The sequence below is a fragment of the Maylandia zebra genome, linkage group LG4 (assembly GCF_041146795.1).
Source record: "Maylandia zebra isolate NMK-2024a linkage group LG4, Mzebra_GT3a, whole genome shotgun sequence".
Classification (NCBI taxonomy): domain Eukaryota; kingdom Metazoa; phylum Chordata; class Actinopteri; order Cichliformes; family Cichlidae; genus Maylandia; species Maylandia zebra.
The window spans coordinates 4389913-4404085 of record NC_135170.1 but is presented as its reverse complement, the minus strand read 5'-3'; the positions used below and the strand labels follow the sequence as shown (position 1 = coordinate 4404085).

The following is a 14173-nucleotide window of genomic DNA, read 5'->3' as shown; positions in this document are numbered from 1 at the left end:
CTGAACTGAATTGAAAGATGTGGGGCAGTCGTTTTTCAGCGTTGTGTATTTTAATGCAAATCGAGGATAACAATACTGCATATATGCAGCTTTGAGTAATAAGAGCTTCAAATTAACCTTTAAAATTATTTTTGAAGTGAGCAGGTCTTGAGTTCAGACAAAAACAGACTTCTCAGCATCACTTATATCATGATTTATAATGACCCTAACCTGTGCCAGCAGAATGTGCCCTTTTTGTCTTGGTGGTCAAGAAACAAAAAAAAGAAACATTCTAACACATCAAAAACAAAAAATAAAAACCAAACTTTTTGTTTTTGTTGGGCATCAGAAATGTCAACTTGGACGACATACGGTGAAAAAAAAATTAAAGTGTTGCGAAGAAAACTGTAAATATTCAATTTTAGTTCAATTCAATTTTATTTATATAGCACCAAATTACAACAACCTCAACCTCAAGGCGCCTTACATTGTAAGGTAGACCCTACATTAATACAACAGAGAAAACCCAACAGCCCTGTGAGCAAGCACTTTGGCGACAGTGGGAAGGAAAAACTCCCTTTTAACAGGAAGAAACCTCCGGCAGAACCAGGCTCAGGGAGGGGCGGGGCCATCTGCTGCGATAAAGACAGGATAAAGACATGCTGTGGAAGAGAGACAGAGGTTAATAACAGATATGATTCAGTGCAGAGAGGTCTGTTAATACATAGTGAGTGAGAAAGGTGACTGGAAAGGAAAAACTCAATGCATCATGGGAATCCCCCGGCAGCCTACGTCTATTGCAGCATAACTAAGGGAGGATTCAGGGTCACCTGGTCCAGCCCTAACTATATGCTTTAGCAAAAAGGAAAGTTTGAAGCCTAATCTTGAAAGTAGAGATAGTGTCTGTCTCCTGAATCCAAACTGGAAGCTGGTTCCACAGAAGAGGGGCCTGAAAACTGAAGGCTCTGCCTCCCATTCTACTTTTAAATACTCTGGGAACAACAAGTAAGTGAGCAGCAGGATTTTCAATTCAATTAAACTGAATTTAACAGAGAGCCAATGAGGTGAAGCCAATATAGGAGAAATATGATCTCTCTTCCCTGTCAGGACTCTTGCTGCAGCATTTTGGATTAAGGACATATCCTGGTCAAAAATGACTCCAAGATTCCTCACAGTGTTACTGGAGGCCAAGGTAATGCCACCCAGTACAATAATGTCAGTTTTATCTGGATTTAGAAGCATAAAATTGGAGGACATCCAGGTCTTTATGTCTTTAAGACATTCCTGCAGTTTAACTCATTGGTGTGTGTTATCTGGCTTCATGGACACACAGAGCTGGGTGTCATCTGCATAGCAGTGAAAATGTATGCTATGTCTTCTGATGAGGAAGACGGGAAGCAGGAAGGGAAGCATGTATAATGTAAGCAGAACTGGTCCAAGCACTGAACCCTGTGGAACTCCATAATTAACCTCAGTGTGTGAAGATATGAGATGATTTAATAGTAAATAAATATAAATATGCTTCCTGGTCCCATCTCTGGATAGTCACGTTTTGGGGGGTTTAATAAATTTGGCCAGATTTCTACAAATCAAATGAGAGCTGATTCATCCATTCAGGGCGGATGGATGCCAGCTCTACTAACAAGACCAGGTTTCCCTCAGAAGTTTCCTAATTATCCCACACCGTTTTGTTCCCTGACTGCCAAGACTTGCCTGGAGTTACAGTTAGGGCTAGGGTCACTATCGATGATGACCAGACCTCAGAGGGTTAACAGAGCATGAAGTCTTTTCTCCAACTGTGATACATTAAAAACAAATGGAAATGGAAAAAGAGAGAGCATTGTATTTCAGTATACTGCTAGTGATCCTGTGATCACAGGCGTAGGTACATTTCCACTGAATGGTACCGGATTATATTATTATTAATGTGCAAGAAGATTTCATCTATAGTTGTACTTCAGCTGTTATGCAACAAATCAAGTATGTTTTGAATGTGATTGTCTGCAAAGGCCTTAAGTGTTTGAATTCTCCGCACAAATCCTCACAACCTATGTTGAGTGGGTGCTAGTTTTCAGTCCCTTAGACTGTGGTCTGCTGATCTCACTTGATGAGATTAATCCGTAGTAGACACTTGTAGAGGGTTCATATCATCACCTACTGAAGGACAACGTTCCAGATGCTTCTGTGTGGCTAACTGTTGTTAACAGCATGACTGTCAGTGTGTGTGTGTGTGTGTGTGTGTGTGTGTGTGTGAGTGTGGTCCTTACTCTTCCTGTCGTAGTATTTTATCCTCCACTGCTTGCAGAGCAGCAGCCAGCGAAGCGCTTGTTTCCTCCAACTTCTGGTGCACCAATGAATCCACTCCGAACTCTGTTGTCGTGGCGGCTGGCGCCGTGACCCCGCCCCCTGACATCCCGCTGTCCACTGACACCCCCCCGATGGAGGATCGTGGGGGTTTGACAGGCGGAGGGGTTGGGCTGGGAGTGGCAGGAGTCTGAGGTGTCTGTGGTGTGGTGGGTGTCTGTGGCGTGTGGGGACTCTGGGAGGAAGGGCTCGTCGGTTTGGCGTTCGGCGGGCTGGGAGTGTTAGATGGGGGGAAGGAGGGCGGTGAACTGGTCTGTCGGGCCACTGCAGAGTGCTGCTTGGGCGGGGCAGAGGCTGGGGTGGACAGTGCGGGGCCAGTTACAGAGTGGATGAGCTTGGCTGGTTTGGGCGCTGTGGGTGGTGGCGCTGGTTTGGGTGAAACTGGTGGAGGGATCTTCTTTCCTTCCACTACACAGAGAGCAAAGAGAAAGACTGGATCACTGAGCAGCTGAAATACGCTGTTTTCCTTTATAAACACTATCTAAGACTGGCTGATACGGGCCTATAACGCTGTTTGAAACCCCTCCAGTACCGATAAGCTTTGACTGACCGGGTAGCATGAAATACTCTTTACTCATGAAAATACACTTTGTAAAATTATTTTTCAGCTTGCCTTTTCATCACTGTTTTTTTGCTTCAACTTCCTGAAGGGCATTTGGAATTAATATGTACACAAAACACCCAAATCCACTGTGTTTACCTGGACTTCCAGGTGTCCCCGGACCTGGTAGGGGTACTCGTTTGTTGGATACAGGCTGCGGTGGGGTCTGAGGTCCTCCCTGTCTCTTTATCTGTGCCACTACAGGCTTTGGGGAGACTGGAGGCTTTGGTTTCCTCACAGGACCACCTTCATTTGCCACTGGAGCTCCTTGGTCCAAGCTGTCCCTGCGAGGAGCAGCAGTCACTTGTGGTTGAGTTTGAGGTTGAGGTTGAGGTTGCGGTTGCTCGATCACTCCAGCATCAGACACTGGGCGGCGTTTCACTGTGGCTGTGCCGTTCTGGTAGGGAACTGGCTGCGTGGTGTTTGGCTGCCCGGTGTTCGCAGGCTCCCCGTTGGCTGTGGCCAGCTCTGCGTAGCCCTCGGGCTCTTTGTCACGGCTCTTGGGTCGTCGCTTGACGGTGGATGACTCTTGAAGGGTGAAGTCAGAGCCGTTGGTGTGGGGCTTGGAACTGCGGGGTCGTCGTTTTAAGGTCGCCGTGGCTTCAGCATTGGAGATGTCCTCCTGGGCGTAGCTGCTGTCTCCCTGGTGACCCTCGCCGTCACCCTGCAGACATACACAAAATACACACTAACGGAAAATTCATACATTCATGATAAGGGGTCATTTTTGCACAGTCAAAAAACACTGACAAAGATAAATGGATAAGACAAATAAAGCTTACAGAACACAGAAGCTTGACTATGGATTTCCAATACATTAGAGCACATTAGCTTTAGCACATTACATTACATAGATAATGCGATAGATAGATAGATAGATAGATAGATAGATAGATAGATAGATAGATAGATAGATAGATAGATAGATAGATAGATAGATAGATAGATAGATAGATAGATAGATAGATAGACAAACATATATATTGATAGCTACCTGTCCTTCTCCTTCTCCTCGACCTTGGCGGCGGATGGTCAGACTTCCCTCCTCTGCAAAAGGCAGATTCTCTGAAGAGCTGCCACTACCTCCTGAGCTGGGGTGGGGTGAGGATGGAGGTTGGGGTGAGGAGGAATTAACAGGAGGAGGGGAGGATTCAGGCTGGGTGGAGGGAGAGGGGAAAGTCAAAGGAGTTGGCTGGTCGCGCCTTGCAGCAGCCACAAGCTCACTGACGGGGCCGCTGATGGTTCGTCGTCGGTTTACCACCTCACCATCCAGACCAATGGCATCGCGTGTTTTCCCCACCTGTTGAACGCACAACAACCATATTTCACTTAGTTACAGCATACATATGAATAAATAAACATATATGTAGTGTTATGTTAGAGAAATGAAGTTCTGTATACATTACCTGCAAAAAGTTCTTCTGCAATGCCATGCCTTTGGCTCCTCCCCCTATAGAAGACATCTCTAACATGGCGGCAATGCTCCTCACACTGCCAACGCTGCTCGTCTCCACGGCAGCTGTCTCCACGGACACCCCCAGGTCGCTGGCCCGCCGTTGTTGGTAGTAAGGCACATCCAGCATCCCCCCAGTAGTGGTGAGCGTATTCGGCTGCGTGTTGGCATCTGTCAGGTTGGAGTTGGAGGTGGAGATGGCTGAGCTGGAGCGTTTGGGCGGTGGTGGGGGTGGGCCTTTTTTCTTCTGACGGAGAGCAAACGACTGGCTCTGGTTTCGGTTGGCGCCCTTTTCCTGATTGCGTACGGAGTGACTACGGCTGACTCGGTGAGTTACTGTGGCGTATTTCCCTCCTTCCCCTCTCACAGCGGCTGAGCTCTGGCTTACAACGTCAGCTTCTGCTTCTCCTCCACCCCCTCCTCTTCCTCCTGCTCTCTCATCGCACTCGCTATCTGAGACAGCGTATCGGTTGAGCGTGTGAGCGCGTTTATTCTGGACAGACGAGTTCTTTGGTCCTTCTTCCTCTGCTAACTCTGCCTCTGGTGGGAGACAGAGGACTGGGACTTGCTGACTCTCCCTGACCTCCATCGCCTGCATCTGTGGGTGGTGCTGAGGGTGAGGGTGAGCCTGGTGCTGCGGCGGCATTTGAGGTTGCTGCTGCTGGGGCTGAAGCTGGCACGGGGCTCCGCGATGGGTTGGAGACTGAGGAGGATGTGAGCGCGGTGACTGAGGTCTTTCCCCCTGGATGAACTGTGGGGACGGCTTGGACTTGGCCTGTGGGGAAGACGTGCTCTGCACAGATGATGTGGACGAGGAGGAAGAGGTCCTGGTCTTGGTAGGAGTGTGTGGGGGTGTGTAGGGAGGTGCAGGCTGCGAGTGAGAATGAGAGTGACGATGTTTGCCTTGTGAGGATACACTGCCTCGGTGAGAGGACGCGCTTCCCTGGCTGCTCTGCTGCCTCATAGTCCGGGCCTCCTTCTTAGGTGGCCCACCTCCACCTCCTCCTCCGCCTGTAAGCACCTCATCGTGGTCTTTGCTGAGGCTGCGTGTTCGCTGAGCTTTGACCTCCTGAACTGGCTGGGTCATTGCATTCTGTAGCTCAGTGCTCAGCTCGCTGTCCTGGAAGGTGCTCATTTTGGGAGACATGACCTCTGAAGAGAGACAAAGAGAAACTCAGATGAAGATAAATGAAATCTTATCTTTTTATCTCACAAAAGGTTTATTAAGTAAATGAAACTCAGATGAAATGCTTTACCACTGTTACACAGCAGTTGCTTTCAATCTAGTAGCTTCATTATGGGCTCAGTCAACCTAACCCCCAAACTGCAAACAGCATGAGCTCTACTCAGATTTGGTCAAGTGTCAAAAATAAAGATGCTTACTAGACTTTCATTCAGGAAGATGCACTAAATACAGTCTTTAGACAGTTGTATGAATCCACCTAGACAAGTGAAGGGAAGCTTCTGATATTTCCACAGCCATCTGTAAAGTAAGTTAGGTGTCACAGATGTCAACAGATGTGCAAGATAGCCAAACCAACCAGTCTGAAAGCTGTGGTCTGATGGGGGACTTGAGATGGGCTCAAGGACTATCCACTGAGAACAAAGAAGAGTGGACCACCAGTCTATCTGACCAGCAGACGACCAAAGCAACTCTAACATGATTTATTTTTTTACTGGTTTCACAATCAAATGAAACATACAGATAATTCCAATTAAAGATGGAGTTAAAACTGTACAGGCTGAGATTTTCCTGAATGATCTCACCATCTGGGGGAGGACTATCCATCGACATGACTTCCTGCTGCTGCGTGATTGGTGGGGGCTTCTTTCGGAGGGAGCCCCGCCCATCTGAACTGCGCTGCATTTCAGCCAGCCGCTTCACCGCCAGCATTAGCTTTTTCTGGTGGCCTACAGCATTAACAAAGTGGAATTACAGTTTGGCATAACACAGGTAATACAAGTCAAATTCACTGAAAATTTGTTTTGTCGTCAGTGCACTTTCCCTTAACTCCTGAACAGAAAACTAAACCTGACTAACTGAGAAAACTGTAAGGCTACAGAAGCTAGCTTATCTAAAAACGCTACAGCTAACATGGTAACACTAACCAGTTTAGCTAGTAAATGTTTTATAGATGGGGAGGCGTGGACAGAGAACTTGTAACTCAGAACTCCCACTCTTTAGATGCTGGGTGTGATATTTTAAGTTTACTATATTTTATGTAGTCCAAAAAGGTCAGTCTCGTTATAGTTTTTTGGGTTAGGGGGGTTCATAGGGGTCAAGATATTGAATAAAGCTCAGGTTTTGAGTGTAGTAAATGACCTTTCTTTGAATTTTAGGGATGCCACAGAACTGTAGAGCTACTTTAGCTTTTATTTCAGTCATGAAATGATTAGCAACAGAAAATTTCTAGCAGCAGAAATCTTCAACCGGCTTCTTTTTTACAGATATCCTGTCGTAAACCCTTCATGCACCATTCAGCACCCAGAGGCAGAGTGCTAGTATTTTGGGGGAATAGTTAGCTTCCCTGTAAGAAAATCTAAAAGACGTCTTCATAATTCATCATTAACATATACTTCATGGCTTGGGTTTGTGCTCTGACATGCACTGTCAACTGTACGACCTTATATAGACAGGTGTGAGACAAATCATGTCCAATCAACTGAATTTATTACAGATGGAGTCCAATCAAGTTCATCGTCTGACAGATGATCAGTGGAAGAAGGACACACCTGATCTCAATTTTGAGTGTCAACTTTTTTCACTCATTATGGTGTATATGTAGAATTTTGAGATGAAAAATTAACTTAATTCATTTTGGAGTCTGTAACACGTCATTATGTGGAACAAGTGAAGCCCTGAGAATACTTTCCAAACTCTCTGCATATGCTTATATACGTATTCTGGTTTTAAGTCTGCATTTTAATCACTTCACTCATTTATTTTTGAGATTACTGGTTACTTTCATCTCTATTAAGTGCACCTAACATACATAAAGCTATGCTCAAATGTGAATGTTGGCCACATTATACACCACATGCAGAGTCTTGTGATTAGTAGGGGATACTGTAGCTTAACTTTCATGTTTCTGTCATGGTCTGTGGAATGCGTGATGCTCGGGTAGCCACACCCCCGGGCTGGGCCATCACTAGCACACCTGCTCTCCATCCCGGTGATTACACGGAGATCCACTTAATCCGGCGCTGACGGATGCTCCACGCCAGTCCGTAGTCATCCCCACAGTGATTTCTACTCGGCGTCTGCTACCTGCCTGTCCTCCGGCTCAACTGGATCTCGCGGCGCTCACCTGGCCCACTCGCCATTCCACGGACTTCCTGCCCCCACGGACTGCCACACTTCCCTCCCGAGCTCCCACGGTTCCGTTCTATCCCCCCCGCCGTCCCGATCCCGGCTTCCTCGTGTCATTGTTTCCCCGGATTTTTAGTTTCTGTTTTGCTCTCTACTTTCCCCGGGTCGCCTTTCGTTGTTTTAATAAAGTGTCTTTTTGTTAGCTCGGAGTCTGCGCCTGGATCCTTTCGTGCCCGCGCACCACGGCGCATGACAGTTTCACAGTGGAAAAACAAAACAAGCACTGCATTGTTTGTTTGTCGTACCCAGTTTGGTGATGCCTATTTCCTGCAGGTCTTCCCAAGTGATGTCCGTGATGAAGTCGATGTTCTCGTAACCGTTCTGCACTAACATCTGGTGGTACTGGCTTAGACCAACAGAAGATAGCCATTCTCCTAGGCTAGCCTGTAAGAATGCCAGAAATAAGAGCGCTGAGCAGGCAGTAGCTTGTAGCTTCCCATGGTAGCTCAGAATATTAGCCCACAGGACACTTCGTGTCATGATCAACCAATCAAAGTTTTGGCATAGCAATGACATACAAGCATCTATTTGACTGGTTTAAAAAGTCTGTGTGTGCGTGTACTCACAGGTTTATGCTCAGGCAGCCACTCTGTAACACTTAGCTTGTTAATCTCTGATGTTATCTTCTTTCTGTGACCTGGTTTAGTTATTCCAATAGCGGTCAGATCCTACACACACACAAACATGTAAGTAAGAAGCTGTAAGTATATGTTCAGGCATTTTTATTCCACAAAGTACAAGAAAATCTCCCCAAGTGCCCATCACTCTCTGTCGTTCTCTCTCTGTCTTCCACACACACACACTCAGAAGAAAATTTGCAACACAAGAGATGGCGTGATATCTGATGAAGGCTTCTGTCGGCTAAAGGGAGAAGAGCGCGGATGTGTCAAACCCATAAGAAAAGCATGGCAAACAAAAGCAAATGTCTGCAGTGAAAGGAGGCGGCCAAAATGAAAAAAACAGGCTGAATCTGGTACGCAGACATGACCGCACTTTGATATAAAGAAGACAGAAATATCACAGAGCGCTGCACGGCACAAGTGCTACATTGACTTCAGTGCAACTCACTGGAAGTTGTTAGGACACCCGAGAACACACTTTTACACAACAGCCGCCACGTACACTTGGCTGCATAAATCATTTTGTGGGACGAACCAGGAGACGAGGCCTCCGCTCAGTGACACATCTCTGATGAGAAAAGCCCTTTAAGCCATCGCTAATCTGAGTCCCTTCAGCGTGCACAAAGTGTGCATATATACACAAGTAATTTATGAATGCTATAAATTATTTGTTTTTAAGTGTGGCAGGGCCAGGATTGTTCCTCAAAGCTAGCAGCAGCAGGAGCAGTGTTGGAGGTGAGGTGAAGGGTCACAAAGTCGAACACAAGTTCACTGAGTTGGTTTTTGAATGTGTTAAATTTCTCTGCGTTCAACCGGCAGCTTAAAATGGAAACAACAAACACGTAAAAATACTATAGGTATCATCACAGGAGGATTTTTGTCTTTTATGGACTTTGTTTTAAGATCTTGATGCTAACATTTAAACCAGAGCTTATTTTTAATTCATATTTAGGCAGAATTCTGAAGACAATATTTAAACACAAAAACATTACATAATAATTTCCCCATACTGCAACTCTTTATTTGACATTCTCTTCTGAGTAAAAAGGAACTACTTTTAAAGGTCCACACATTAAGTACGACACACAACTTGCATTAAGTGACCACTAGGGTGTACCAAGAGCCACAGTACGCAGTAACATACAGTCGTCTTGTACTGGTTATTTTCTGTTTAACATTTTGCAAAAATAGGGATACGAACAGCAAGATGACTCGTGTCTCATTATCTTCATGGCCATTTTATGACCTTTCTTCAGACTTGAGCCGATGGCAAAGGTTTTAATACTGTGGGGCTGGTGAGAGCCCAGAGATTCAACAGTACGCGAAGGGGTTCACACATTTAAACCTTTTCTGGAGTCAGAGGGGGAAGGCAATACATGATCGAGGGGGGAGGAAAGTGAACGTAGGCAGGTGAGGCACGAGGCAGGAAAAGGCAGGTGGTTGGTTGAGTGGTTTAATTGTGCTCACTTGCGATTTTGTTTTGTAAAATAAATTATTTACATGCATATTGAAAACATCAAGGACAACACAAATCAAAGTCGTGCAGACTTGTTCTCATTGTGGTCCTTGGAGGTGCCTGCGACCTCTCTGGGAGTCAGGGTCAGGGTTTAGTTGCCTTACCTCCGGGGTCATTCGGCTAATGGTGGGCAAGTCATACCCAGCGCCCAGGAAGTTTGGAGCGTAGACCTGCAGCTGAAAGTCGCTCAGCCATTGGACAACGGCCTCTGAGCTCTACGGGAGAGAAGACAGGGGGCATGCGGTCACTGGCTCCATGTGTTTCTTCGACAGCCATTTTTTTTTCTCAGCAGGGCCAAGTAGGGCAAAAGAGGGGCTACATTTTAATGACCATGTCTTGTCATCTTTAGGGTGGTCCTAAGCTAATTCTTACACATTAATGGATGATTCAGCGGTATTATAAGCTGGCTGGCTACTGAAATAGCCCTGGACAGCCTCCCTTGGTCCTGCAGTGAAAACCAGGCTAAGGTTAGGAAGGGAAAACGTCCAGTCGACAGAATCTCGGCTACTACAGAAGGTCAGATTAGCAACAACAGGCTAATCTGTATCTTACACTTTACAGCTGGAAAGCAGAGAAAACACATAGTGTCTACTGTTTGTTTTGCACAGTGCTGCAAAAAAGGCAACGCCAGAAAACGCTGCTCTTAATTAGAAGCATACACATTCGCTTTTGCACACTTCCCCTTTTCAGATACTTTCACACTTCTAACCCCGATTTTCTGACTGATTGCATGTTAACTCAAAACCTTAAAAATTCACATCATCAGTTCAGCTTTCTGTCCATGTTTTATCTGTGATTGGCGTCTGTTAGACCGGCAGATGTTAGCTAACCAGGATGCGACATGAAAAGTGGGAAGCCACTGAGGCCTGGAAATCCTGGGTCTGGGATGTAGCTTAGCATGCTAAACAACAGTCAGACTAGCAAATATTTCCCTCCTGTTTTACAGTCCAACAATACCACAGGGTCAAAGACAGGCCTCTTACTGTTAAACGTAACTTTAAGCTAATCTTTGACTTCTTACGATTGCTACTGGAGTAAGCAAGTGTTATTGTTTTTGAAATAACTAAAAAAAATTCTAAGTGATTTTGATACTTTATACAGATTTTAAGAAACCAATTAGTTACTGGCTTTAAAGAACTTCATTAAGTTTGATTAAATGTGTAGCAATAAAAGTTGGACAATGTGGGACAGGTTATCAATGCTGTTGTGTGGTGTGAATATTCCAGGTGATTTGATATTGATCATGTAGGACAACTACAGGATACAGTTTTCTGCCTCGATAAGTCCAACATTCAGAAATGAAAAGTTTGTTTATATGGTGTTATGATATGTGTGCCCTCTATCTGTCCTATTTCTCACGAGGCTCATGTGTTGGCTTTTATAAACTAGACCCAATCAAGACTGAACACCGTATCAATATATGGGGTGAGCGTCGAAGGAATAAAAATGCAGTCCCAGGTAAATTTGTTGCTTGGTGACCTTCATTATGACCCAGACCTTTATTATGATGGAGTATGGTTAAAGTAGTGTCCTGCTGTGTGACAGCAGATGGAAAAGCAATCGGCCTAACTGGAAAACCACTGCTTGACTTCTTCCCACTCACACGCTGCTTTTCTTTAAACTCCCACATCCCTCCTGTCACTCTTGTTTTTCTCCATTCTTTCAGGCTCTTTCTCTCTTTCCCCGTGTCCCTCCTGCTTCCTCAAAGTCCCTCAAGAACCACCGGCGTTCTTCCCATCGTTCTTCCCATCGTTCTTCCCATCGTTCTTCCACGTTACCCGTCTAGGGAAGTATTGTGAAGCTGGGTGCAGAGGAATCGGGACTCTATCTAACAGATGGTCAGTAGAACATGGCTTACATGCTAGTGTGTGCACACATATACTGCAGGCAAGCGATGCACACTACCACCATGATCACCTGCTATTTAAATATGCTCACTGTTTTGTTTTTGGTTTTGTTTTGAACATGAAACGATTGTACAATGACACGTGAAGTCAAACACATGGGCAAACATGCACACATACACTGTACAGTAAATGACAATTTATTGCACATGGTGCAAGCTCAGATTTCACACTTTTAGTGCTAAGTCCACCCACGTTATGCACACTGCTGGGCCCCTGCCAGCACACACACACAACACACACCCGCCAATATCTAACTAGGATGTCCTTCCCTCAGGTGCACTATCAGATGTTTTTCCAGCAAAGTAAGAAAAATACAGCAATGGAAGAAGAGAAGCTGCAACTAAAAGGGGCGAATAACAATGGCCAGCAGGTAAAAGATAACAGAAATGCAGGATTTTCTCACACGCACACACGATTCCTCGTTCACGTTCATACAGGATCCACTCTCACACTCACCGTGTCGTGGCTGCATCCGAAAACTCGCAGCACGGACGAAGCCAGCTGCGAGAGAAACCGATGGGACATCCTGGTGTGTGTGTGTGTGTGTGTGTGTGTGTGTGTGTGTGTGTGTACAAGTGTGAGAGCGAGTGTTGTGGTTGTGGTGACTGAGAAGCTACGTTCTTATCATCCTGCAGTTAGATGCTGATGGTGGTGACTGCCTGTATGTGTTTGCATGAAAGGCGGAATCTGTAGGGATTTGGGACTGTCCTACCTTCCCCTCGCATGGACCCTCCCCCTTCCTGGTTGCCGTGGCATCATAAGGCGGCGCTTCGTGGAGTGGACAGCCTGATTGGCTCGACGTCCGAGAGGAGCTGGCAGAGCCTGTGAGGAGAAATATTGTTGGCCAGTCACAAATTGTCGTCCTATGCTTGCATACTTGGATCGATCAACAGGTGAGTTTATCGCTTGCTATCTGACCTCGAATCTCCTCCTTTAACTGCCTTGCGATCGGTCGTCTTCATTGTTTTGATGCTCAACCAACAGAATTCCTGGTTCCCAACATACAGCAAACCTTTTTTTTAACCAATCACACCCTTCTACACTCCCTCCTACATCCCCTGCCTTGGCCATCTGTCTACCAAACAAGCCAAGATCTTTTTGTGTGTGAAAGCAAATGATGACATTTTCTAAAAGACCTGTGGATTAAGACTCATCCCACTCTCTTGCTCCCTGGTTCTGCTCTTCTCCTCTTTATTAGAAAGGATTGGCTCTTCTTTCTCTCACCAGCTTCCTGCTGCTTGTGCTTCGGTTTGTGTTATCAAATATTACAGTATGCCTAAAATACTTGGCGGTGAGATTAGTAATAAGCAACAAGAGGAAACGGAGAAAGCCTTCTTTCTTTTCTGGTCACCTGCCTGGCCTACCTGGAGGCTGATCCACAGACTTGGATTGCTCCATCAGATGCTCCTTCGCTTTGGCAGACTGAGACAAGACGGTGGCTAAAAGCTGGAAAAAACAAGTCCACACAAACACAGCACATTTATGAGACCACACTTTCATACACAGGAGCACCAACTTCTAACGACTTTCTTTTTACTGCCCTGACGTGGCATTCATTTTTTTCCAACATGCTGAAAATACAGCATATTTTCATCTCGATGCATGCTCAATCATCCCAAAGGTTGATTCTGTTCATCTGGACGTTTTCAGAGGGAGAAATGTTTCGTCACTCATCCAAGTCTTCAGTCTCAGCTGACTGCAGGTTTGCCCAGTCTTAGGCTACGTCCACACTAATACGTTTTCCTTTGAAAACGCATCTTTTTCTCTCAGTTTTGGCCTCCCGTCCACACTGAGACGGCGTTTTCGTTCAAGGATAACGCAGCATTTTGAAAACGCTCTCCAAAGCGCATACGTTTGAAAACGCCGTTTTCGCGTCGCAGTGTGGACAGCGAACCCGGAGCCTTTTCGAAAACGATGACGCATTTTAGTCACGTGATGCAGTCATGTGACCAATTAAACTAAGATAGCGGAGGGCATTTTGCAGCTCTGAAGTTTGACAGCCCTATTAAAGATTAATAACAGTTTGTACATGATTCAGAGAGCTTTTCTTTAAATTCTTTCATTCTCACTCGCTTTTGCAACTTTGTAATTTGTGTTACTCACAGACTCGCAACTCCACCTCATTGTTAGTCCATTTAAAAAAAGCTTTTCCTCGACAGTTTGCCGCGACGTTTCAAAAAGCCGGAAAGTAAATAAGCAGCAGACAGAAATGAGGCAGGTTGAATCTTCTTGCGTTTCACGCATGCTCAGGACTGGAACGTAAGTGTTTTCAGTCGTTTCAATGTGGACGCACAACTCTGTGAAAACGTCTGAAAACGTTAGCGTGGACGCGGAGCGTTTTCAGATGAAAACGTGTAAATAGA

The 14173-nt window shown here is 45.6% G+C and overlaps 1 protein-coding gene across 6 annotated transcripts in view; it reads right to left on the bottom strand.

Annotated features, from left to right (window-relative positions):
* Positions 1-14173, bottom strand: part of caskin1 (CASK interacting protein 1) — a 126801-nt gene that overhangs the window by 5498 nt on the left and 107130 nt on the right. For 4 of the 6 annotated variants that reach the window (XM_024802140.2, XM_024802142.2, XM_024802144.2 and 1 more), the window contains 10 exons: positions 13175-13256; positions 12523-12632; positions 10008-10118; positions 8334-8435; positions 8013-8151; positions 6165-6308; positions 4351-5549; positions 3939-4244; positions 3044-3632; positions 2247-2751 (listed from right to left, as the gene is read on the bottom strand). In XM_024802140.2, coding sequence (XP_024657908.2) covers positions 2247-2751; positions 3044-3632; positions 3939-4244; positions 4351-5549; positions 6165-6308; positions 8013-8151; positions 8334-8435; positions 10008-10118; positions 12523-12632; positions 13175-13256 — 3287 coding nt within the window. The remainder of the gene's footprint in view (positions 1-2246; positions 2752-3043; positions 3633-3938; positions 4245-4350; positions 5550-6164; positions 6309-8012; positions 8152-8333; positions 8436-10007; positions 10119-12522; positions 12633-13174; positions 13257-14173) is intronic. The other 2 variants (XM_024802141.2, XM_024802143.2) reach the window with 2 other exon arrangements.